At 47.8% G+C, this 26,693-nt stretch overlaps 1 protein-coding gene across 3 annotated transcripts in view; it reads left to right on the plus strand.

The window, feature by feature from the left end:
* The window catches only part of ZNF385D (zinc finger protein 385D), a 694,135-nt gene that overhangs the window by 653,420 nt on the left and 14,022 nt on the right, over positions 1-26,693 (plus strand). For all 3 annotated transcript variants that reach the window (XM_069648866.1, XM_069648865.1, XM_069648868.1), the window contains one exon: positions 16,058-16,324. In XM_069648866.1, coding sequence (XP_069504967.1) covers positions 16,058-16,324 — 267 coding nt within the window. The remainder of the gene's footprint in view (positions 1-16,057; positions 16,325-26,693) is intronic.

Below are 26,693 nucleotides of genomic sequence, written 5' to 3' on the forward strand. Positions count from 1 at the left end.
GCAGTTTGTCATCAACGTATGTCTACACCAACACCACTAGTGCAAATCTTGCCCCCTTCACTCCCACCTGCCTATTCTACCCTTCAAACATGCCATCCCCGTCTTTGTTCTACCTCCTTGCTCCTATACGCTAATTACTTTGTGGTCTACTTTTCATCCAAGTACTCTAAGCTCTGCATCTCCCTCACCACCCTGTTTAACTCCTCCCTCCCACCCACCTGCTCTCTTTCTTCCCAACCTCACCCGCCATACAAGCAATTCACCCTGAGCCCCACTGGACCTCTTTATTCCATACATTATTAAAGGAACCACACCCATAAACTGGTCCTATTTGTTGCTCCTCGTCAACCTCTCGTTCCCTTGGGATCTCGGGTTTCTGCCTACATTTCACCTGTTGAAGGCTGCATACGAAAAAGGCCCAATGTTTAGGTCAATTTGTTACAGCCTTCCACAGGTGGGAAAATTGGCAATTTGGGTAGTTTTACTCCCCCACGTCTGCGAAAGCACTTAGGGGCCAATTCATAGAATTCGGCGCACAAGTGGCGCACGCGGCTGGCGCACAGTGTGCGCGTGCGGTAGGCTGCGCCAGCCGCGTGCGCCGAAACACATTCAGGCGCACAGCGTATTCATGGATTCCAACATCCACAACCAGCCGTGGCGCAGAGTGGCGCAGCGACCCTGCAGCAGCGTCAGTTACGCCCCCAAGAACGCCCCTTGCGCAGGAAAAAGCCATCAAAATCCCCAATCCAGCGCAAAGGGCAGCAGCAAACGCAGTGCGGGGAGTGTGTATTTCAGGGGTGTGCGGGAGTCCCCACACGCGATAGGCCTGGGTACGTGTATTACAGGGGTGCGCGAGAAAATCTACACGCGATTGGCCTGGGTACGTGGATTTCAGGGGTGCGCGAGAAATTCTACACGCGATTAGCCTGGGTACGTGTATTACAGGGGTGCGCGAGAAAATCTACACGCGATTGGCCTGGGTACGTGGATTTCAGGGGTGCGCGAGAAAATCTACACGCGATTGGCCTGGGTACGTGGATTTCAGGGGTGCGCGAGAAATTCTACACGCGATTAGCCTGGGTACGTGTATTACAGGGGTGCGCGAGAAAATCTACACGCGATTGGCCTGGGTACGTGGATTTCAGGGGTGCGCGAGAAATTCTACACGCGATTAGCCTGGGTACGTGTATTACAGGGGTGCGCGAGAAAATCTACACGCGATTGGCCTGGGTACGTGGATTTCAGGGGTGCGCGAGAAAATCTACACGCGATTGGCCTGGGTACGTGGATTTCAGGGGTGCGCGAGAAATTCTACACGCGATTTGCCTGGGTACGTGGATTTCAGGGGTGCGCGAGAAATTCTACACGCGATTGGCCTGGGTACGTGGATTTCAGGGGTGCGCGAGAAAATCTACACGCGATTGGCCTGGGTACGTGGATTTCAGGGGTGCGCGAGAAATTCTACACGCGATTAGCCTGGGTACGTGTATTACAGGGGTGCGCGAGAAAATCTACACGCGATTGGCCTGGGTACGTGGATTTCAGGGGTGCGCGAGAAATTCTACACGCGATTAGCCTGGGTACGTGTATTACAGGGGTGCGCGAGAAAATCTACACGCGATTGGCCTGGGTACGTGTGTTTCTGGGTGCGCGGGTATTTCCACACGCGATTGGCCTGGGTACGTGTTTCGGGGTGCGCGGGAAGTTCCACACGCGATTGGCCGGGGTACGTGTTTCGGGGTGCGCGGGAAGTTCCACACGCGATTGGCCGGGGTACGTGTGTTTCGGGGTCCCGTGAACTTTCACACGCGATTGGTTGGGATCCACGTGTGTACTGTCATCACGTGCAATGAGGGATACTCCCTCGCACGTCACGTCACAGACGCGCTCACGCGCTGAGGGCCTTTGGTCCAATGAAAATGCGTATGCGTGCAGACGCGCTTACGCGCTAAGGGCCTTTCCTCGAATTACACGCTGACGTGCAGAATTTTCACGTGCCTAATCACTCCGTATCAAGCTGGCCACGCGTAAGCACACGGAAGACCACGCTCCTGCCCAGAAGGCCGAACTACTGCCCCCCAGAGCCCCGAGCACGCTCCCACCTGCCATCTGCTGCTGCCTGACTGCCTGCTGCCCACGTGCCCTGCCATTTGCTGCCTGCACATCAGCCAGGGGTGCTGTTGGTGTGACCACCCCTGCTGGAACCAAAGACTCCCGACTGGGATTCCATCGCTCCACAGCCCAGCCCCAGGACCCAGTTGCCCACCCACTCCTGCCTCTGGGGTTGTCATGTCGGGGCCAACTCCATCTGTGACCACTGACAACCCCCGGCCAGAGAGGCAGAGGGGCACCAGCTTCAGTGCCACCGAAGTTGGTGTCCTGGTGGAGCAAGTCCTGGGCCAGTATGATGCCCTCTTCGGAAGTTGCCGCGCCGACAAGGAAGGACGGACTCGGATCTGGACTGACATCGTGACTGCCATCAACGCGGAGGGGGTGGCAGTCCGCGACTTCCAACATGTCAAGAAGCGCTGGGAGGACTTCAGGTCCAGGACCCTGACCAAGGCCCGGCGCCTCTTGAAGGCAGCGGATGCCAAGGGGCACCGGGGCCACTTGTCGGAAGAACAGATGAGGGTCCTGGAACACATATCCCCAGCGCTCCACGTCCAGGTCCTTGAGAGGCAGACCCGTCTGGAGTCGAGCGGTGAGTGTACATGCATCCTGATTGTGAGCAGTGCGTGTGGTGATTGTTCAGTAGTGTGCAGGTTGCACATCTGTTTGTATGGGGTCGAATATGGGTGCGGGTGTACAGGGCCGTGGGGCTGACACATGCGAGGGCTGTAATGTGTGAGACATGGATGGTGCCTGTGTGTGTGGGCTTGCATGCCAAATGCAGTTGTGTGGGCACACAAGTCTGTATGAATGTGTATGTGAGTAGACATGTCCGTGATGTCACGCATGTATGTTGTTTTCAGCTGATTGTATCAGCGCTGTGTACATGTGCATGTGTGTGTATTTGACAAGGGTGCAACAGTGATGCAACATGGATGCATGTGACAGCGGTATGTGGAAGCCTGATTGGCAGATGTGACATGGATGCCCGTCTGAACACTGCGACACTTAGCAGAGGTGTACACATGCATGCAAGTGTGGTGGTGTGTGTACATGTGTGGTGCACTTCCTGTGTTGCATGTGATGTCTGGCTCACCTTTGCCTGCTGATGCTGTTGTATGTGTATGGATGGTGTTGGCAGTTGCAACATGGCTGTGGTATGGCTCGTGTGTGCAAGTTGTAATGACATGTGTGTTGGGGATTGTGATGACATGTCAGAGGTTTGCCAATGCCACTCATGTACAACTGTCATGTGTGTATGTGTACATTGTACAGTGCCCTGATGCCTGTGTTTTGTTTCTCCCTGTCTGCAGCGTCAACTGATGAAGAGGGCGGAGAAGGTGCTGTGGAGCACAGCGGCGGGGATCCGACCGCCAGCCGGAGACGCAAGGCCCGGCTCCCCTCCCAGGTTGTCATCTCGTCGGGGAGTGAGGAGTCCGGTGCCGCGTCCCAGGCCGCAGCTGCCGGGGGGAGGTCCAAGAGGCGGAGGTTGCAGTTGGACTCCTCGGCAGTAGAAGGGGCAGCTGGGACCCCACAGGGCCCAACGGGGGAAGATGGCACAGAGTCATCCAGGTTGGTGGGGGGTTTGGTGGAGGAGGAGGCCGTGCAAGCACCGGAGACGGGGTCTGGGGGTGGGGATCCCACTGGTGCTAGTGGTGCAGTGCAGGACCAGGGACAGGAGGCAGCACAGGCCGCCGCGGAGGTGCCTGTGTGCAATCCTGTCTCTGATCCTGTCCCTGCATCATCTTGCACCAGCAGGGATGCCCATGTCCAGACCAGTTTTCAGGCAGGGGATGAGCTGACGTCAACTGGCCTTCCCCTGCCTGCGGACGTGGCTATCCAGGCCCGGGTTGAGCCTGTCCTGGCTGGAGTGGCGTTGCGTCAACGGGCCATGCGAGGCGACCTGCAGTCTTTTCATGAAGAGACTGCAGGTCATCTCGAATGGCTCGTTGACCACGTCAGCCTGCTGGGACAGGTCACCCAGGCCGGATTCCTCCGTCTGATGGGGCTTGCCACGACCCCCTCCTCAGCTGGACCCCCTACGCGCCAGTCGTCCTCTGTGCCATCTTCCCACCCATCAGTCACCTGGGTGCCCTGTGGAGCTGCCTCTGACGGTGCGGCCAGGCTGGTGGAGGAGGCATCCCTGCCACAGTCGGGAGTCGGACGTCCAGCAGGGGTGGCCACGTCAACGACTGCACCCCAGCCGGCGGAGGATGTGCAGGCAGCAGGAGGCAGTGCAGGGGCAGAGGCACAGCAGCAGCAGCTCCATGGTGGGAGCCATGAAGGCTCGGGGCCTTCGACATCGGAGGGGCAGGCATCGGCCGGAGGGCAGGAGGACCCAGGACAAAAAGTGTCTTCCGTGTGGCAGCGGTTGGGCCACGCCATAGATGCGGAGCGGCAGCGGGCGGAAGAGGCACGGCTCTCAATGGTCAGGGCGGAGAACTCCATGCAGAGGGCCCTGAGGCGGGTCGAGTGCCTCGAGGCAATCCGCAGGGCTTTGGAGGTGGACACGTCGACGGCCCTGCGGACCCTCGGGGCCATGGAGGTGGACCGCCTCCGGGACATAGAGGAGGAGTTCGATGATGCCCTGGCCCGGCACATCCAGAAGTGAGCCGTGGAACTAGCCCGCTGCCCTTGTACATAGTTATGTAGGTAGTGTTAAGTTTCATTTTTGTTTTTATTTCATTTGGACCTTTTGGACATTGGCCACATTTTTGTATATAGTTTTTTTTATTAGTTAGTGTAGTTAGTTAGGTTTCCTTTATTTTGTTGGGATGATGGACCCTGGCTTCTTGCTTTGTACATAGTTGTGGACTTGTACATATTTTTTTTTTTGAATTATCCATGGATCAATGGCTTATGTTTTTTTTTCACATTGGATTTTGTTTGGTGGACATTGACTTTGTAGTACATTACTTTGGATTTCTATATTCTTTGATTTTTTCTTTTTTTTGGACGGACATGCTTCTTTTCATTTTTTTCCATTCACATTTCAGTTTCTTCATTTTTGTTTCTATTCATCTTTCCTTTAATACATTATTTATTTGTTGCACTTCAATGTGTGGTGTCTCATTGTTTTCATGCATTTCATGTTATGTGTTTTGAGATTCACTGACACCCATTGGGTGTATGTGAGGGACATGTGTTTGTTTTGGAACTTGCAATTGGTGTTCTGTGGTGTAATTGCAGATTATGAGTGGGTGGATGCAATACTCGGGTGGGTGTTTTGCATTTGGGGGCTGACCATAGAGACCAGGGATCTGGACTGTGATGACATGTTGGGTGGGGAACATGAGTTGGACATGGGTGGGGGCCTGCTGGCAGGTGCCCCACAGTGCTGGGGGGTGGTAGACATGAGTGGGGGCCTGGTGGAGGGTGCCCCTGGATGCTAGGGGGTGGGGGTGCAGGGGGACATGAGTGGGGGCCTGTTTGAGGCTGCCCCTGCACTGCTGGGGGGTGGGGGTGGGGGGAGACATGAGTGGGGGCCTGGTGGAGGGTGCCCCTGGATGCTAGGGGGTGGGGGTGGGGGGAGACATGAGTGGGGGCCTGGTGGAGGGTGCCCCTGGTGGCTGGGGGGTGGGGGTGGTGGGAGACATGAGTGGGGGCCTGGTGGAGGGTGCCCCTGGATGCTAGGGGGTGGGGGTGCTGGGAGACATGTGTGGGGGCCTGGTGGAGGGTGCCCCTGGATGCTGGGGGGGTGGGGGTGGTGGGAGACATGAGTGGGGGCCTGGTGGAGGGTGCCCCTGGATGCTGGGGGGGTGGGGGTGGTGGGAGACATGAGTGGGGGCCTGGTGGAGGGTGCCCCTGGATGCTGGGGGGTGGGTGTGCTGGGAGACATGTGTGGGGGCCTGGTGGAGGGTGCCCCTGGATGCTGGGGGGTGGGGGTGGTGGGAGACATGAGTGGGGGCCTGTTTGAGGCTGCCCCTGCACTGCTGGGGGGTGGGGGTGGGGGGAGACATGAGTGGGGGCCTGGTGGAGGGTGCCCCTGGATGCTGGGGGGGTGGGGGTGGTGGGAGACATGGGTGGGGGCCTGCTGGCAGGTGCCCCACAGTGCTGGGGGGTGGGAGACATGAGTGGGGGCCTGGTGGAGGGTGCCCCTGGATGCTAGGGGGTGGGGGTGCAGGGGGACATGAGTGGGGGCCTGTTTGAGGCTGCCCCTGCACTGCTGGGGGGTGGGGGGTGGGGGGAGACATGGGTGGGGGCCTGCTGGAGGCTGCCCCTGGTGGCTGGGGGTGCAGGGGGACATGCGTTGGTGGGCAGTAGTGCTAGTTGATATGTGGGTTGGCTGGTGGGCATGGCCATGGTGGATGGGGTGCCTGCAGGACATGTGCTGGGTAGGCCCCTGTGGTGTGAGCCACCTGCAGGGGCCGTGGAGGGTGTAGAGGGTACACTGTAGAGGGTGTGCTGCTCCCCGCGCACCCCCGAAATACACGTACCCCGCTCAATCGCGTGTGGAACTTCCCGCGCACCCCTGAAATCCACGTACCCGGCCAAATCGCGTGTGGAACTTCCCGCGCACCCCCGAAATACACGTACCCCGCTCAATCGCGTGTGGAACTTCCCGCGCACCCCTGAAATCCACGTACCCGGCCAAATCGCGTGTGTCACTTACCGCGCACCCCCGAAATACACGTACCCCGCTCAATCGCGTGTGGAACTTCCCGCGCACCCCTGATATCCACGTACCCGGCCAAATCGCGTGTGGAACTTCCCGCGCACCCCTGAAATCCACGTACCCGGCCAAATCGCGTGTGGAACTTCCCGCGCACCCCTGATATCCACGTACCAGGCCGAATCGCGTGTGGAACTTCCCGCGCACCCCCGAAATACACGTACCCCGCTCAATCGCGTGTGGAACTTCCCGCGCACCCCTGAAATCCACGTACCCGGCCAAATCGCGTGTGTCACTTACCGCGCACCCCCGAAATACACGTACCCCGCTCAATCGCGTGTGGAACTTCCCGCGCACCCCTGAAATCCACGTACCCGGCCAAATCGCGTGTGGAACTTCCCGCGCACCCCCGAAATACACGTACCCCGCTCAATCGCGTGTGGAACTTCCCGCGCACCCCTGAAATCCACGTACCCGGCCAAATCGCGTGTGGAACTTCCCGCGCACCCCCGAAATACACGTACCCGGCCAAATCGCGTGTGGAACTTCCCGCGCACCCCCGAAATCCACGTACCCGGCCAAATCGCGTGTGGAACTTCCCGCGCACCCCTGATATCCACGTACCCGGCCAAATCGCGTGTGGAACTTCCCGCACACCCCCGAAATACACGTACCCCGCTCAATCGCGTGTGTCACTTCCCGCGCACCCCCGGAATACACGTAGCCCGCTCATTCGCGTGTGTAACTTCCCGCGCACCCCCGGAATACACGTACCCCGCTCAATCGCGTATTTTACTTCCCGCGGCGCCACTTTTTTGATGCGCTGGGACTCTACCGCCTGCCTTCGTGTGGCGGACGTGTTTCAGCTTGTGCGCGGCTTTGGCTGTGCGTGGGTTTGCCCTATTCCATTCCATGAATACGTGTGGTTCGTGTGCGTGTGGGCGTTACCTCTGCTTCCGTGCAGTGCATCCCCAGTTACGCCCTTATTTTCGCGTGTTGTTCCCCATTCCGCGCGTTACGCCCCATGTCCCGCCCACTTTCTGCTGTGTGCGCTGAGGTTGTGCGCTTTCACTGTGCGCGTCGCGCACCGTCGCGCACGCCTTTCGCGATGTTGCAGTGACTTGTGCGCCATGCACGGGTTTGGCGCACATCGCGCGGTGAACACGCGCAGGGACTTCCATGAATCGCGCGCGTGCGCGTGCGCCTGTTTTTTTCCGCTTGCGCCTGCTTGCGCCTGCTTGCGCCTACTTGCGCGTAGATTTTCGGCGCACGTTTGTTCCATGAATCGGCCCCTTAATCTAGTACTTTCATCCCCCCAAACCCGACTTTGGCTCCCCTTTCCCCACCTCATACAATGTGCTCCCCATCCGTCACACCTCACCCCCCTGCCATGACACACCTACCTTCAATCCTCACCGGTGTCTTCCCTATTCTGGGTCAATCCTAAATCAGGCCTGTCGGGCCGTGCATGCACTCATGTGCGGCCTACGCCAGGGCGAGGGCACGGCAGTCCTCAGGCTTCAATTTACGGTCTTCCGGTTGCCCACGATCAGTAGATAACAGGCAACAGAGTGTTAGTAGGGATCTCCCCCACCTGATTCAAAGTAGCTGATGCTCTACTTATCATCAAGGGTCTCTCTGTGACCCAGAAGAGACCTTCCAACTAATGGCCTGTTGCTTTTATCCACAAGTGCATTGACAACCTGGAACCTGACCAGGAAGGTGCATTCTCGTCTCAACTATTATTTGCCAACATGCTCATCTCCACGTGGTCAGCTGGACTACTGTTCATGCCCCCTCATGGGCCTTCCTCTCTACTCTTTCTCCACTGTAACAAAAGTACATGACTTAGCAACTCCCACTCTTTACAACCACACGCTCCTTCCACAGTATGCACCACCTCTTCCATGGCAGGTAGTCCTGTACGCACAATCGTTCTATCTAGATATGTCTGTTACTGATCTTCATGTCTAGTTATGAGCTAACCCCCTGTTTCTACCTCCCACTGCTCTCCCACTCACACCCCTTGTTACTGCGCCCTTCTTGATCTCCCTGTCTCCCGCCAACTCTGCATACCTTCTCACTTCTGTTCCTGGCCCCATCACTGGATCACCCTACCCCATGAAATCAAAAACACCCACAACATTCGGTCTTTACCCTTCATCCCCTATTCCGTGAAGCACGATGAGGCCTGTTAGATGACACGAGGCCTCTTTGAAGTGTGGAAGCACTCTATAAGCTGTATAAACCAACACATACATAGAAGGTGCCCCAGACAAGCGAAACACCACTGCCCACATGCACACCGTCAACTTATATATGTACATGGTCCTGTTTATGAACCTCCCTGGTCTCTGGTTTGTACAGCGTCCCAGGTTCATCTTCCAACCTTGACATCCGCAAGGTCTATGCGCATTCCACATATTGGATTATAAGTGGCGTGCTCGAGGAAATGCGCTCACTACTGTATATGTTGTATTTGTGTTCCTTCTAAAAATACCATACAATATATAGGCACAAACAAATACAAATGCATTCAACTGGCACAATAAGACACACGAGAAAGGCCTGTCACACTTCCTCTGACATGTGTCTCTTACTCCCAAGTGTTCTTCTCTATAATGAGCAGCCTGGGTGGGCGGTGGAGCCAATCAGCTCACTCTTAACTTGGGCTGAAACTGCTGATCTAAGGCCATGTTCTGAGCGGGTTTATCAACGCCTGCAACAACCTTCCATTTACTTAGTTTGCTGCCACCCTGCCACTTCCACATCCCCACTGCCCCTGCTCCCATCATCCCATACCTACCTTTCCTCACCCCTGCAGCACCACGCTAATCTCCCACCGTGCTCTGTAATGAAAATTGAAGAGGGGCACCTCCTGATGTCACAGCATTCATTTACATGGCGGCCATTTTAGTAATATCTTTTCCTTGTGTTCAAATACTGCTCCAGCGCTTGATGAGCAATGTTATTTTAAACACTTATTTAAACATATACATTGCTTTTAACACAAAGGTATTTATCCTAACGTACTAACAACATTGATACATAGTTTGACAGGCTGTACCAGGTTGTAATGGGCCAAGCCACGCGTTATTGCTTGAGTTATTGCTTGAGTATATTAACGTACTCTGTTCTTCTTTGTCCCACTCATGTGAAATCTGGTTGCAGCATAACTCTTGCTAAGACACATTTTCTTTGCAAAATTACCCTTTATATGAAATGTGAAAGTGTTAAACAAGCAAGTGCTTTGGCTCAGTCGAGACACTTAGGCGTCTTCCCCACTACTAAGAACATCAATGTGCATGTACCGGAAAAAAACTCTGTCTGCACTAGAAAGATGTTTCCCTCCACTAGTTGTGGAAGTTCCACCATCCCAATAAGAGACCTACTTGATCATCTTCTCTATAAATGGTCTTACCTTTGCTTCTTTGTAAGTCTAGGCCTGGAAGTACCACCATCCCAATATGAGACCAAGTTGATCATCTCTAAAACTGGTATTACCTTTCCTTCTTTGGAAGTCTAGGCCTGGAAGTATCACCATCCCAATATGAGCCCAACTTGATCATCTCTAAAACTGGTTTTATAATGCAAAAGTCATCCCCACTGTAACATATGCTGGCGAAATGGCCCTGAGAATCCCTTGGGAAACATGGGATAAACTTGAAGCCAGATTCTGGCGTAAATTGCTGAAAATTCCCATATGTGTTCCGATAAGTATTATTCAACATGAACTGGGATTGTACTCAATGCAAGTCCGAATCGTCTGGAAAACATTGGCCACCTACAGAAAAATTACTCTGGAAAATTGTCCACCTCAATACCAAATATTGAATAAGGAAGTAGGAAACATGCCCTTTTGGCCACTGGAGGAATGGAAAGCGAAATGTAATGAGCTGTTGCAAAATGTAAAAGTTACGACAGAAGCCCCTCTGAAACACCCAAAGAGGGTACAATTACTCTTACCATCAATTGACTGGGCAGAAACAGAGTGTGCGAGAGTAGCTTTGAACTATCATACCTTATCGGATAAGATAACTAGATGCCCACAGTTATTGCCTGGATACCTAGAAAAAAGCGCCAATCGGAATCATAGAGACTTAATAATGCGCTTTCTTCTGAACATTTTAAGAACAAAGGTCAACCTGTTCAGATATGGCCTGGCAAAGGAAAAATTATGCAGACTATGTAAACAAGAAGAAGAATCGTCTCGACACTTAATGCTGTTTTGCCCTGAACTTAGATCTGAAAGGGGTTGTTTATTACTACCAATACTGTCACCATCATGTGATCTGGACCCTGACTTATGGTGGTCAGCTCTATATGACGACCCAAGTAAGAAAACCATCAAAGGCTTGGGTACTTTCCTGGAATCTATGCTAAAGAGACTTGAAGGGAATTAAGACCACCATTATTAACAAGGAATATCTAAAACACATAGCCAAACCTGGATTGAAACCAACATAGAACTAAGAAAGAAGAAATAGGAGAGGTTTGGCTTGTGCATGGGGAGGAGGGAAAACTTGTACATAAGCAAAAGCTTGTATTTTCTGTACGCTGAATGCTTTAAATTAAAAAAAATGTTTTAAAAAAAACGTATTACCTTTGCTTCTTTGGAAGTCAAGGTCTGGAAGTACCACCATACCAATATGAGACCAACTTGATCATCTCTAAAAATGGTCCTACCTTGGCTTCTTTGGAAGTCTAGGTCTGGAAGTACCACCATTCCAATATGAGACCAACTTGATTATCTCTAAAAATGGTCTTACCTTTGCTTCTTTGGAAGCCTAGGTCTGGAAGTCCCACTTTCCCAATATGAGACCAACTTGATCATCTCTAAAAAATGGTCTTACCTTTGCTTCTTTGGAAGTCTAGGTCTGGAAGTCCCACTTTCCCAATATGAGACCAACTTGATCATCTCTAAAAATGGTCTTACCTTGGCTTCTTTGTAGCACCTTTGATTCATACAGTGCATTAAATCTCTTTTTGGATGGCTGCACTTCTCCATTTCATGTCTTGGAGTCCAAAGGATGAAACTAGTGCTTTGTACAAAAGTGTTGTCACTAACCAATTGTTAAATATGGTGATGTTTTGCTATTTGTCCCTACACCGTTGTTTTCTTGGAGCAATTAATTAGGCTTTGGTCATTTTTTCCCTGATATTCTTTCATCTTTTTTTTTAACCACAAAAGATTTACCAGAAATACATTTGAGAAAGTTGCCATTCGGCAACAGTGAAGAATACAGTTTTCTTGAATGTCTCCTGTCATGATCGCCAGGCATGAGACTTCCGCCACCTCGCTTATATATTGTCTAGTTCACTCCTGAGCCCCAGTGTTTTCACAGAAATATAAAATAAATGATAGGCTGCAATGTTTGGTAAGATTCCCGGAGGCATGGCTCTCTGTAAGAGGCATTGTAGCTTGCACCCAGGTTAGGCCATCCAAGCTACACCGTTCATTACTGCTCAATGCCGATCAATATCTGGAAAGGACGCTTAGTAAATTTGCTTGAGATGACAATTCATAGTTGCAGCATACTGCTTTAGGAGCAGGTGTTTAATTTGTAAACGGGATAGCTGGGTCTGACATATCACCATAATTGTGTGATCCTGAGCGCATCACCGTCTCTCTCTGTGCCTCGGACCACTTACGTGCAGACATTAGGAATGTATAAAACAGTAGCCTCTTTAGATTCTATGTAGAAACAAAACAAGCATCGGGTTGCCTGCTGGTTTTGGCATTGCGGAGAGGGTCCATGGGGGGGTGAGGAGAGGGAGGGGAAGGAGGTTGAGTACAAGAAGGGTGAGGATGAGTGAGGGAAAGAGGGGTCATAATTAGCAAGGGAATGGATGGAGCTTTCATGGAGCTGTATGTGGATGTGTGGTCGAGGAGAGGCCAGTGCACAGAGGTGGCCAAAGATCACCACTAAAACATTCTTCAAAGCAGTTGGAGATACACAAACCCACATGCCTGCAACGGGATGCAGCTGAAACAGTTTGAACCTAAAATTAGGGGTTCACTTTCCTTTCTGGTAACACAATTCCCCAATCGTTACCATAGAACAATTCTATTAACCTCTTAAGTGCCAAGGACGAGTATGCTCTTCTCTTAATTTTTGCATAGACTTGCATAATTGGAAACAAAATCCTACTTAGGAGAAATGTCATCACGAAAGAAAATAGCGGCTGTAGACTTTGTAATACAGATTCAGTTCTCGAAACAATGAAGCATTTAGTGATGTTTTGCAATGCGCTGAATGACGGTAGGAGGAGCTTTTTAGGCACATTTCAATCGAAGCGTATGTTAGTGGAAGATGACCTCCTACGGAATAGATGTTTGAATATTCAGAATGTTTCAGAAGGTCTAGCAGTGGCAGGCTTTATTAAATGTGTGAATTTGCTGCCCTGACATTTTGAACAATGCTTTAATGAAATGACGTACTCCAGACTATCCTTGAACGTTTTAAAAGATGTAGTGATGATGGGTTTTTATTTTGTATCTTAAGCTTGCCGTAGTGATATTATTATTGCTGCTTGTAGGCTATGTTAGGTTGTATTCCATCATTTGTATTTTATTTAATAATGATGTATCATTTATTATATGTTTATGTTTATTGAATTTATATAGCGCTTTAAGCCAAAGCGCTTTACAATATAACAACAGGTACAAAAGTGAGAGAAACCTATATACAAGCATGAACAGGTAATTAGAACAATAAATAGAACTATTTACAAGGGGGGGAGGGTGGGAATAGGGTAGAGGAGGGGGTAGGAGAAGGGAGTAAAGGTGTAGGATTTGAGGTGGGGGAGCGAGGGGGGAGGGGAAGGGGAAGCATATATACAAGCATGAACAGGTCATTAGAACAATAAGAAATATGAGGAATTTGTACTTTTTAAATGTTCTTTTGATCTTTTTTGTAAATAAAATTGATTTTAACCAAATACAAATATAAAAAAAGAAAGAAAGAAACGATTTGGAAATAGTGAAGTGGGATCTGAGGCCACATGAGATCTACGCCTCCTCCAAGAAAAGCATTAGTGCTGATGATTATTGGGATGAACTAAGTGAAGGAGGATGCCTGGAAAGGGCCACTTATGTGTGAAAGGAGGGCTTGTCCTCTTTAGAGAAGGGTGCTTTGTGGGCTTGACCGGAGTGCATGGCACTGCTTATTGACAATGAGGAAGCTGGTGAAATGCTCGGCTCCTGAAAGTGACATGCCACTTAACCACAACTATGTGCTCCTGGGCGAATCACTCTGCCTTAATGGGATTATTTGGGTGCTAAAATCAGGATCACCTAGAAGTGTTTCTGCTGAGCATGCAAAAGGTCTCACTCATACATGGGCCAATAGACTACAGTGTGTCTCAATGTGCAGTATTAATACACCAGCACGCAGAGGGAGTATGGAGGCAAGGGTATAAGCAGGCGATGCACAGTAGAGACTAGCATTGGCCTTAGATGGCCCTTATCCCCCCAAGGACACTGGAACCCCTAATGCAGGAGCCTGCAACCTGCGGCTCTTCAGATGATTTGGACTACAACTACCATGATCCCTCAGAGTTGATTGTGCTGGCTAGGGCAAATTAATGTTGGAGTTAAAAACACCTGGAAAGAGGAGGTTGCAGAACCCTGCCCTAAAGTCATGGAGCGACTGGTAACCCACTGCTCAGCCACCTAGATGCCTCACCCAGCAACCAAGGCTTTCATAGGACGTCTGGCCTTCGGAGTCCAGGACCCCTTTTATTTCTCTCCCTATGATGGCAATTCTGTCATAGTAGTACCAGAGGGCACCGCGGGTAGAGACAAACAGTGGCCCACTACTGCAGGGCACAGCAACCCAGCAAGACCAGTGCAAACAGCAGAAAGGGTTCCTGCATGGTAACAGTATATCACTAACAAAAAATAAATATCAACTACCATTTTTTGTTTGGTTTTTTTTGTGGTGAGCTCGGATTCTCTGATCAGGTATAAAAAACACTTCGCACATTCTTGTGTTGAAGGCTTGCTTTGATTACAGGGTAGATCCTGAAAAAGCTTGACAGTCACCAGTTCTGATTACCACGTCAGACATAACTCACCCACACCAGCTCATGACATCACATGTGACAAAACAGCAGAAATGGCATCATCAATCAAATTGCTGATGACTTAACTTGTGGCATCAGCAGTGTGTTCACATACCGAGGGAAGCATTATTGTGTTGAAGGTGTGCAGGGCGCGAGGGACATCTCCTCGAGCCATGCTTAGCTGGCATAGCCGCCATGAGCGCAGAATGTGGGCCATGGAAGCAGTCATGTCCCCGATGCATGCACTTCAGGCTGTTCCCCTGGTCTAACCCTTGCCATCTGGCATCGTGGTAGCTGCATTGTTTCTCGGCCATGCCCTATGGGTAATACTGCCGCTGGTGAACGTCTCAGAGTGTGCCCATAAGCCATCCACACACACGACCTGTGGGCACAGTAGGGATGCATTGGGGGTGGGAAAACTGGTTCGTGCACAACTTGAACCACCCGAATCTTAGGCGGTTCGATTAGTCCAAGGGAGTTTGAAGTCACCCAAGGGGAGAGAATGTGGAACTTGCAAGGGAGGGCAAGATACTGCCATCCTCCGCATGGCTTATTAGGCCCCAATATGGTTTTGGTGATTAGGATTAATTGTATTATTATGATGATTATGATTATAATTAATATTATTTATTTATTTATGTTTCTATTTTATTTCCAGGGCTCTTGAGCTTGACACTGGCAAAAGTGTAAATCATTCTTTCGGTGGGGGCATTCGGGGTAGGACTGGGAGGACCTGGGGCACAGTGGTGGCGGTCAGGTGGCTGGATTGCACCCTCAAATGTGACTTCTATTATTTTGTGGGTGACTGAAAATTAAAGTGACCTAAGAAATTCTGGGAGTCGCTGTTTTGGAGAGTTTGATCACTCCTACTCTGGTACTGTGGCTGAGACATGGTTGCCAGGCACCCCGATTTGCTGGTGCTTATGGAGCGTGACCATGGTGATTTCTTTAATGATGTCACTGGTTATGTCATATCTTTACAGTCATATCCTTTAAAATCCCAGCTGTATTATTTTTTTATACTCAGTGGAATTGTCACCAATTATGCGCCTGATTCACAGAAGCAGTTTATAATCGTGTGAAAAACACGATGTGAATCAGGCCCGCCTGTTGATCTGTTAGATGGAATGTATCAGATTGTGCATTCTTAGCTTTGCACGACTTAAAAGTCCCATTTCACAACGGGCAATTTAAATAAAGCTAAATGTATCTAAGTGTTGCATACTGGTAGGATATGCAATAACTGTCATTTATTTGTTTACTTTGCAGAGAGTTCAACTGCGCCACCAGCAATATTACCAACGCCTCCAACACCAGTGGCAGAATTGCAAAACAGCATCAGTGTGACCCCGGAGACTCTCCCGAAGGATCCACCTCCCATCACCACCACGACCGCCGCCACCGGCACCGCCGTCACCGGCACCGCCGCATGCCCCTCTGCGGAGACGGAGGAAGAGAAGGCCAAGAGACTGCTCTACTGTTCGCTATGCAAGGTGGCCGTCAACTCCGCCTCCCAGCTGGAGGCGCACAACACCGGTGAGCAGGGGAGTTGCTAGGTCTGGAAAGGACTCGGGGCTAAGCTGTTGTAATAACTGTTGGGACTGGGGGCTAGCTAGTCTTTTGGCTGTAGCTCCTGAGATTCTATCCGGGGCTACAACCAAAAGATCAGGGGCTATAGCCCCCATAGCCCCCCCCTAGCAACGCCCCTGCCGGTGAGGCATGGCAATTTCTCTTCCCTTGCCGCAGCCCTGCAATTATCCCCAGCAGAATGCTGTAGCTCTCAATGCAGCGGGAGACGGGGACGTGGCAGAACACCAGCAATTACAGTGCCTGGAATTTATTTGCTATCTGGGAATAAAAGAAATGACAAGGAAATAGTATTTTTTTTCTTCTATAGGAAGAGAGGAGTAAAGAACAATTCTATATGTAGTAGACTTAAGGAGTCATTTTTCCGCCATTTCAGCCTTTCATGATTTCAGGGATCGGGGTGTAAGTGACAGTTCCTTTTGTATTTGGCGGTGTTTCCAGATTACACCCATTCTCATGTCACTGTGGCTAATAACATGTTATTTGCGAAAGAGAGAGTGTGAGGCGGTCAGCAGAATCTTCTATGGACAGCTACTCCAGTGACCTGAGGTGGCGGTCGGCAAAAGTCTTCAGTGATTAAAACCCTGGTCTTCTTGGCCCCGGCCAAGACTCTTTGGTCATGAGTTGGCCAAGCAGCTGAGTAGGGGACATTAGCTTTCAGCAGGGGACCCAGCTAGGAAAAGGCGCGTTGGCCTGGGCACAGCCCGCGGGAAACCCAGTCTCTAACACTGTTCATATCCTTTCAATGTGACTGCCCTAAAATCGGAGCAGTGGCACCTCCCCCCAGTAAATTCATAAGATGGCTGCCAGGCTTTCAGCTCTGTACTCCAGAGGTTTGGCCTAGCTAAAGAGTTCACTCCATTAAAACAATAGGGTTTAAAGTGAAACTGATTTTTCCGTGTAATCGGTGCAGGCAGCATTTATCATTTACACCTGTGATCATTTCCGGAATCAGCGCCATTTTATCTCCCAATCTGCCGGGTTGGTGGTAACTGACGCAGGTTTACAGAAAAACTGCACGAGATTATACTGTGAAGCTCCGTGCATTACTACGGAAACACTATTTTGTATACAATACTACAAATCCATGTACGCATTTGGAAAAGGACAGTGGATTATGGCAAGTAGGTGATGAGGAACGACTAAACATTTTTTTTGTATTTTTTTTTAATGCGGAAAATCTTCATTCCTCAGTCTTCTTTCTCTACTAGTGTAAAGTGCGCGGGAAGGGGGCATCGGAGAAGAACACTTTTTTTTAACATTCTTTGGGGTCCTAATTCAAAAATCTTCTTAGCATAGAGATGGCATAGAGATGGCATAGAGGTGGCATAGAGATGGCATACGTTCAAGTTTAAAACATTTTTAAGAGAGACAGAAGTTATCATTTTTACCCCCACATTTTGTATGGAGGTAAATATAGGGCCATTTTGTATCGAGGTATTTGACCTCATAATCTGTTGGTATTTACTTGATGTATCACTTTCAAAATCCTCACTCTCAATCATAAATGCCTCACTCTCTCTGCACCATCATTCCTATCTGAGGCTATCACCAAATCCTTCTCCACACGGCCCACCAGGACATAATACACCAACCAACTCCACATCCCACAAATCAATAGAGTCAAAGCCGGTGGCCTAGGCTTCACATATATTGCTGCCAATCCCTGGAACGCACCACCCACAGACATCAGAGCAGAAAACTCACTCCCCGCCCTTAGAAGAAAACTCAAAACCTCACTCTTTGCCCTGTAAAATGTAACTATCTGTAACTGTAAATTCTCTGTACAATATCACTTGCCTGTAATTCTATGTATGCTCATTTATATGTAACTAAGCTATGTCTGTGACAAGCGCCACAATGCCCTACGGCTGTTGCGCGCTTTACAATTCCGAATAAATAAATAATGTGGTATTGGTAGGAATAGCACACGCAGTAAAAATAACTCACCAGACGGTAAAAACAGGCGTTCTTTGCAAATGCTCTCTGTTCTTACCGTTACCGCCTTCCTCATAATTTGGCCCTATGGCTCACTAATCTGGGCAGGCTTCAGGTCTGTTTATTTGTTTATTTATGTTGTTTTCATTTTTTTTTTTTTCATTTATAGAAGTGCACAAAGCCCTCGGGCATTTAGTTGCTGGTTACAGACATGAAGAGTACATCAATGTCTAGGGTTAATTAAAAAGGTGTGTTAAGCGCTCTCCTGAAAAGCTGGATTCATTTGGTTTTTCCTAGAGATCTGGATTTGCAGATCCTTCCCCCAACCCCCACCCCCCCATTATGTTGTGAGAGCAATGCAGACTGCTGTCAGGTTGGCATGGATGCCAGGGGTGTGGGTAGTTGTGTGTCAGGGTTAGGATGGACAGTGCACTGCATCAGAGGGTTAAGTATGGATGCAGTGCTTCGACGTGGGTGAATGGTGGAATTTGGGAGGATATGAAGAGTGATGCCCTATGGTGGAATGTGGCGAGCTTGTGACAAAGATACGTGAGTAATTCAGCAAAGGTCCTTCAGTAGGTTGGTAAAGGATTTCGGGAGGACACCTTCCGCTATGGAGTGGGACAGCTGACTGGATATTGAACTGAAATAAGCAGAACTTTAAAGAAGACATTCCGACGCCATAGTAATGCAACACTGTCTGTACAGAGAGATGGGTTAAGTGCAGCTGATGACTTAATTGTGCTTGTTGTGATCTATGTAGTTTTGGAACGTATCCAAGATCTGGGCGGCTGTGGGCAAGATGCTATGTGCCTCCAGAGAGATCTGTCCAATAAGCTAACAAGTTCATAGCACAAGCCAATCTAGATCCATATTCCATGTTTATGTTATGCAAGCTACCCTAGTTCCATATTCCTTGTAGAAGCAATGCAAGCTGCTCTAGTTCCATATTCCTTTTAGAATCTATGCAAGCTAATCTAGATCCATATTCCTTGCAGTATACACGCTACCCTACTTCCATATTTCTTGTTGAAGTTATGCAAGCTACTCCAGTTCCATATTCCTTGTAGAAGCTATGCAAGCTACCCTAGTTCCATATTCATTGTTGAAGTTATCCAAGCTAATCCAGTTCCATATTCCTTGTAGAAGCAATGCAAGCTACTCTAGTTCCATATTCCTTTTAGAATCTATGCAAGCTAATCTAGATCCATATTCCTTGCAGTATACACGCTACCCTACTTCCATATTTCTTGTTGAAGTTATGCAAGCTACTCCAGTTCCATATTCCTTGTAGAAGCTATGCAAGCTACCCTAGTTCCATATTCATTGTTGAAGTTATCCAAGCTAATCCAGTTCCATATTCCTTTTAGAAGCTATGCAAGCTACCCTAGTTCCATTTTCCTTTTAGAATCTATGCAAGCTAATCTAGATCCATATTCCTTGTAGAAGCAATGCAAGCTGCCCTAGTTCCATATTCCTTTTAGCATCTATGCAAGCTAATCTAGATCCATATTCCTTGTAGTATGCAAGCTACCCTAGTTCCATATTTCTTGTTGAAGTTATGCAAGCTACTCCAGTTCCATATTCCTTGTAGAAGCTATGCAAGCTACCCTAGTTCCATATTCATTGTTGAAGTTATCCAAGCTAATCCAGTTCCATATTCCTTTTAGAAGCTATGCAAGCTACCCTAGTTCCATTTTCCTTTTAGAATCTATGCAAGCTAATCTAGATCCATATTCCTTGTAGAAGCAATGCAAGCTGCCCTAGTTCCATATTCCTTTTAGCATCTATGCAAGCTAATCTAGATCCATATTCCTTGTAGTATACAAGCTACCCTAGTTCCATATTTCTTGTTGAAGTTATGCAAGCTACTCCAGTTCCATATGCCTTGTAGAAGCTATGCAAGCTACCCTAGTTCCATATGCATTGTTGAAGTTATCCAAGCTAATCCAGTTCTATATTCCTTTTAGAAGCTATGCAAGCTACCCTAGTTCCATTTTCCTTTTAGAATCTATGCAAGCTAATCTAGATCCATATTCCTTGTAGAAGCAATGCAAGCTGCCCTAGTTCCATATTCCTTTTAGCATCTATGCAAGCTAATCTAGATCCATATTCCTTGTAGTATACAAGCTACTCCAGTTCCATATTCCTTGTAGAAGCTATGCAAGCTACCCTAGTTCCATTTTCCTTTTAGAATATTTTGTAAGCGATATTCAATCAACACTACAGCTAAGTCAATGCCTAGTCTGGGATTCTGAGGAAAACCCTTATTGATGTATTTTTATATCCAGTTCAGTACTCTGGATGATAACCCTTGTATAACACCCCCCTCTTAGAATCCCCCTGACCCCACTGACCCAAGAAGTAGGTTTGTTTTGCAAATTAAAAGGTTTATTTGAAAATTTAAACAATATATATATATCACACTTCTATAAATAAATTGATAATGGATATTACACTTGTGAATATGAGCAGTAATCAGCAAGAGGTAACTTATGAATAGGAACAGAAGAATAAGGTGGGAAAGAATGCTTTATATGGTTCAAGGAAACGCAAGGTGGAATAAAATGCAGTACAGAAATAACTTGTTATGATTTTACCAAAAGGTAATATGATCACTTTTTCTTTTGACAATTCACTCCCCCCCTATGCAATACCAGAAATGGAAGGAGAGCACACAGTCTTCAAGAATCCCAAGAAATCACACTTGATAATGCAATACACAGTTCCAGTTCTCCCAGCAAGCTTAGGGAAAACAGGGATGAGTTTTAAACACAGGCGAATTACTTTAATGTGGTTTGCAAGGAAGTGAAAAGGTGCTAAAATTGCTTTTAATTCCCTGTAGAGGTTCAGGATAGGTGATGGCTACTTTATATTAGTTCAGGCTCACTTGAGCAATACTCTATGAATGATTAGCAGATTGCAAACAAATTTTAGCAAAGAGAAGCAAAAAGCTGCTGATTTCTACAGATGAAGAAATCGTGCCAAATCGCAAATGGCGGTAAATTTTGCGAGTGCGCGTCTCACGATAACGGGGATATAGGGAGTAGGAAGTTGGTTCTAGGTTCTTTGGAAAGCCTAGATTCTAAGCTTTCAGATGAAAGTTAAATTGCGTTCCTAGCCCAAACGGTTCCAGAGATACGGATGATTAAATACAGGTAGTTTTTCGGATTTAAAGTAAACTCAAAATGAGAGGTGACAGCTTGCAGCTGCAGAATTGACAGGTGACAGTTGTGCAGCTTTAAAAATGACAGATGACACGATTTCTAGGAGGCAGTTCTACTTAGGTTAAAATAGTTTGGATTAGATTATTTTAACTAAGAGATTGGTTCTGCACAGTTCTTCTAGGTACTCACAATATAAATTTGAACTAGGCCTCGTCACGGATCTGGTCAACACGTCCGGCTGCTGTTCTGTCTGCTTGGTGGGTCAATCAGGCACCGGTTCTGCTCACAGCGATCTGGGTCAGCTCTGCTCTGCTGGTATAGCCTCTCTGGATTCTGGATGTAACACTGCTTTCTGGGTACTGCTAAAGGTTCTTGCAAAAATTCTCGGCAAAACTTCAAACAGTTCGCCCGGCTGTTGAATAATTTGGTTAGTTTTGAGGCCCGCTGAAGAGGATTCAGCTGGTGGATTCAGGCCTCTCTGCTACAAATTCTTGAGTTAATTACTGCTACAGGTTATGGAGATTGATGGATTTGAAGTCTGGATCTCTGGATGTGAAGTCGTCGGTCAGCATGCTCCGCAGCAAATGGAATTGAATGTCTCCACCTGTCCCAGCAGTCTCTTTTTATGTGTTTTGAAAATGGGTGTGTGCTGGGCCTAGCTAAGCCTGCCCCTCTCTACTTGTCATTGGCCCAATTCTCCCCTCTGTCCTGATTGGGGGAAGGAAATGGATTGTCATCATGATGAGGTCTGTTTATGGGTCAGAGGATCCTCCCCTGGTCAGTTTGCCCACAAATCTAAATTTGATTCAAATACATCTTTCCCAGATACACAATTTGTTGAAATTACATGTACACATTATATATTCCTTATGGTCCATGCTTGTCCGCCTCTGATCTTCCTGGGGGCTTGCATTCAAAAATGACAACATTTTGCGCTTTTTAACTGGTTTTGCAATATCGGACATTTACCCAAAATTACACACATGTGCGCAAGGAGTATGGACATTAATTGATGAAGTGTCAGATTTTTAACATGCAGACATTTGGAGTAAGGCGCTATTTTCCGCTAGCAACCCCACAGAATACACCACGACCTAACGCCTCTTAAAATGTGCACCGTAAAATCACAAGAATAATGGTATTACTCATATAATTCTGACAAGTCCGTACTATGAATTATCCATCTCTTTTAAAATGATGCCCTGGTCAAAAAGGGTTGTGGCTTCGCACATCACATGGTGGAATAACTGGTTTATCCACTTCCCCCAAGCCAGCTTGTTCACAGAGGCACAGCTGTCCCCCAGTTTCTCCCAAGAGGAAGCTATTTTACGACGCCCCCAATATAACATTTGCCTGGGTCAAGGAAGTTGCATTGTTCGGTCCCTTCCAGTTCCCAGGTGCTCCACCCCTAATCTAATCAGAGAGGTGTCAACTCCTTTTGGCAAGGGGCAGCAGGATGCAGCTAGGCCTGGGAAGAGTGGCTGTTGATCCAGTTTCAACTTCTGTCGGGGGTAGTTGTCAGGCAGAATTCAGTTTCATTAAGCCAGGTTTCAGCTAAATGTCACTTTTTGTTCCCAGTTTTCTACATTCAAATCAAACTGACAATTTATACCTATACATTAAATAATTGCTTCCTTCAAGTCATTTCAGAATATAGTTTTACATTGTATCCACCTCTTAGCAAGTCTTTCCTTGGTCTGGTTTTGTTTCATTTGTTCAGTTTTACGCAAAAGTCTGGTGGTTTTAAAACACCGGATTTCTGATAGTGGTGAGTACTAGTAATGCAACCATTTTTGGGATTAAGAAAATTAATTCCCCACAGTTCTGAGTTGCTTTTTGGCAATCAGCATTGCCATTCCCAATTGTTTCAGGCTACTGTGTGTGTAGCCCAATGGTGGTTTTAGGCTGTGCCCTCCTGTGTTCACAACATAGGCAAAAATGGGTGGCAGCCTATTCTTCATGTTTCCCTGTGCACTCTCTGGGGAGTTCTGGCCATCATGATGTTTTCCATTACAGTACTGCACAGTTTTATGGTAGGGCTTGGATGCATGGGTAAAAACATCCCACACTATGCAACCTAATCTAGATCCATATTCCTTGTAGAAGCTATACGAGCTACCCTAGTTCCATATTTCTTGTTGAAGTTATGCAAACTACTCCAGTCCCATATTCCTTGTAGAAGCTATGCAAGCTACCGTAGTTCCATATTCCTTTTTAGAGTTATCCAAGCTATTCCAGTTCCATATTCCTTTTAGAAGCTATTCAAGCTACCCTAGTTCCATTTTCCTTTTAGAATCTATACAAGCTAATCTAGATCCATATTCCTTGTAGAAGCTACCCTAGTTCCATATTCCTTGTTGAAGTTATGCAAGCTACTCCAGTTAAATATTCCCTTTACAAACAATGCAAGTTACGGAAGTTTATTGAAGTAGCTATGCAAGCTAAGCTAGTTCCATATCACTGGGAGCAGCTATGCCATCTACTCTAGTTCCATATTCCTTGAAGAAATTTAGCAAGATACTCTAGTTTCATATTTTTGAAGTAGCTATGCATGTGTTTTGGGTTGATTACATCCAATCCAATTGGTCGTTTGGAGAATTGGTTGAATTTCCTTTTTTGACAGGTACATTTTGTTACATATATGTGCGGGAGGAACCCCCTGCAGCTTCCCCCCTTTACATTAGTTATATCCCTAAGCCCCCCCTCCCCCACACATATATATCTGGTAAAATGTACAAATTAAATTGAGACCAATTCTCCAACGAGCAATTCGGACCTACAGTAATCACCCAATCCCATGCCAGCTGGCCTAATTCCATTTTCCTTGTAGAAGCTAGGCAAGCTACCCTAGTTCCCAATTGCTTGTAGTAGCTATGCAAGCTATGTAAGTTGTATATTACTTCTAGAGTTTTTTTTCAAAAGGTAGGGTTAAAAATGTAGACAATTTACATCGATTGCAGAAGACATTGATATACACAAAATATGCTAAAGCCTCTGAGGTTGTGTATTCCTTCAATGTGTTTTGACCTGAGATTCCTTTCAAGGAGTTGTGTGCCTGCATTTATCTAAAACGTATTCCAAAAGATTGCTTTCTTCCAATGCCACTTTATAGCAAACCTTCCCCTATTGGTAATACCCTTCAAACCCATTCCAACCAATTCCTCCAGAGATTGTGCCCTCGAGGTCATTTTAACCAATATTGTCCTGAAAAAAGGAATGCCTGTGGGACATTGTCTGACCGATGTCTTCCTCAAGAGGAGATGATGAGGAAGAGTTCCCAATATGATGGCTTCGGATCCCGTACTCCTGGACGCTAATCCAGGCTTCAAACATTGATTTAGAGATCATGTGATTCTGTATGAATCACTCTTGCTCAATGTGCTTTTATGTGGCGTTAAGCACCCGTTCCAGGGGCTGAAACGGGTGTTAACAGCCCAGCGGCCGAATTTAAAAGCCTGAGCAAAGCAAGGGATTTTAACGAGGGACCTGGGACTTTGACACCCGTTACAGCCCCTGGAACAGGGGCTTAACGTCACTAGCACCCCAGGTTACCAAAGCGGTAACCCCGGGATGCAAATCTTTTTTTAAAATTATTTTTAAAGGCTTTAATTCTTTGAACGGGATGCACGAAGCATCCCGATCAAAGACTTAAATCCTTTTCCAAGATGACCACCATGGTAAGGGACAGCATGGCTCTTCGGAGCCCCTCTTCATTTTCGATTGCGGCCAGAGAAGCGGGGTGGGAAAAAGGCAGAGAATGTAAGAAATAAGTGAACAGAGGTTGGGGGGAAGATGGCGGTGGTGGGAGCCAGCTGTCAGGCAGCATGGATTGCAGGCTTTCACCGGCGATTCAAGCGGTTCAAGTCGGTGTTACTAGGCACCTGATTGGCTGGCTCACACAGCCAGGGTGCTCATTGTATATACGTGTACTCTAAATCTGACTGGACATTTGCACAGTCTTCTGTCTAGTCCTTAACCCTGACTACATGTTCAGAGCCCTCTTCCTATCACATCCTATTTTCTGTAACCCAGGCTCACCCAACCTCACCTGGCCGCTGCACAAGTGCAGCACCTCATGTTTGAGTTGATCCTGCTACAATTCATGTTCTCTAAAAAGTGCCTTGAGGCTCCTTGCAGCTAGGTCTGCACTACATTAAATACCTAATTAAGTTTGTCAACATGAGTGAGCAAGACTGCACAGCTGAATAGCAATCATGATTGTTCCGAATTATCTGCTTAATGTTAACCATCAGGGCGGGGCGAGGGCTCTTAATGAGACCGCAAGGGCCTTAATTTGATGCAGGCCTTTGCGCTAACGGTGTAGGTCTAGTTTCCCACTTGTATCCTAAGAAGAACACAGACATTGGTGGAAAGAGTGGCATTGCTTGTAAGTGTGAAAAGGGGGGAAGAGCGATTATGTGATTGGTGGCATAGTGCAGTTAAAATTCGTTTTGCAACAGTTTCATCAACCTTTTCATTATTTACCAGCACATTCAGTAAATGATGAAAGTGATGGCGAGCATTGGGAAATTAGTGAAGCAAATGGCAAACATGTTTAGACTAAACTCAGCCGCCTGTTTTTTTGCGCAGTATTGGTTGCCCTTTTGTGTGGGGAAAGTTGTGGAAATGTGTGCCTCCCTCTGTGGTACTTTTGAGGTATTCCACCACTACAACAGGCTGGGAATGTGTACTTGTTTAATAAGTGCATTGAGCATGGGCAATACCATCAGAATCCACACTGAACAAAGAGACTGCTTTCTGGGAGCTGGACATGTGTGCTGCAATGAGTGCTAGGTGGGAGATTGGTTCCAATAATACCCTCTGACCCCAGCTCAGCTGATGAAAGTCCTCTTTGTTCAAGGCAGGGCCACTTTACACATTGTCATCATGAAAACATTCTCCTTTGTAAACCCCTTAAATTTTGTGCCCATCAACTTTCTTGGCCATTTATTGTTGCCTTCGTTTCTTTCTCACAATCCTGGCCTTGTCTCTGTTATTGGTTGCTCTTTCTTCCCTCCTCGCCCCTCTTTCTCTCCTTTTCTTCTCTCTATCATACCATCCCGCGCTAAAACCAAGTACTGTTGTTCTTTTTCCTTGGGTTCACCAAACCCATATATTCTCTTCTGGAACCAGTTACACTCCAAATGTGTCAATTGTTTTACAGTTTGTCTGCTCTTTATGTTCTTTTGCTGCACATTTCCTTTGTGATAAAC

The sequence above is a fragment of the Ambystoma mexicanum genome, chromosome 2q, assembly GCF_040938575.1.
Source record: "Ambystoma mexicanum isolate Mex_15411 chromosome 2q, UKY_AmexF1_1, whole genome shotgun sequence".
Classification (NCBI taxonomy): Eukaryota; Metazoa; Chordata; class Amphibia; order Caudata; family Ambystomatidae; genus Ambystoma; species Ambystoma mexicanum.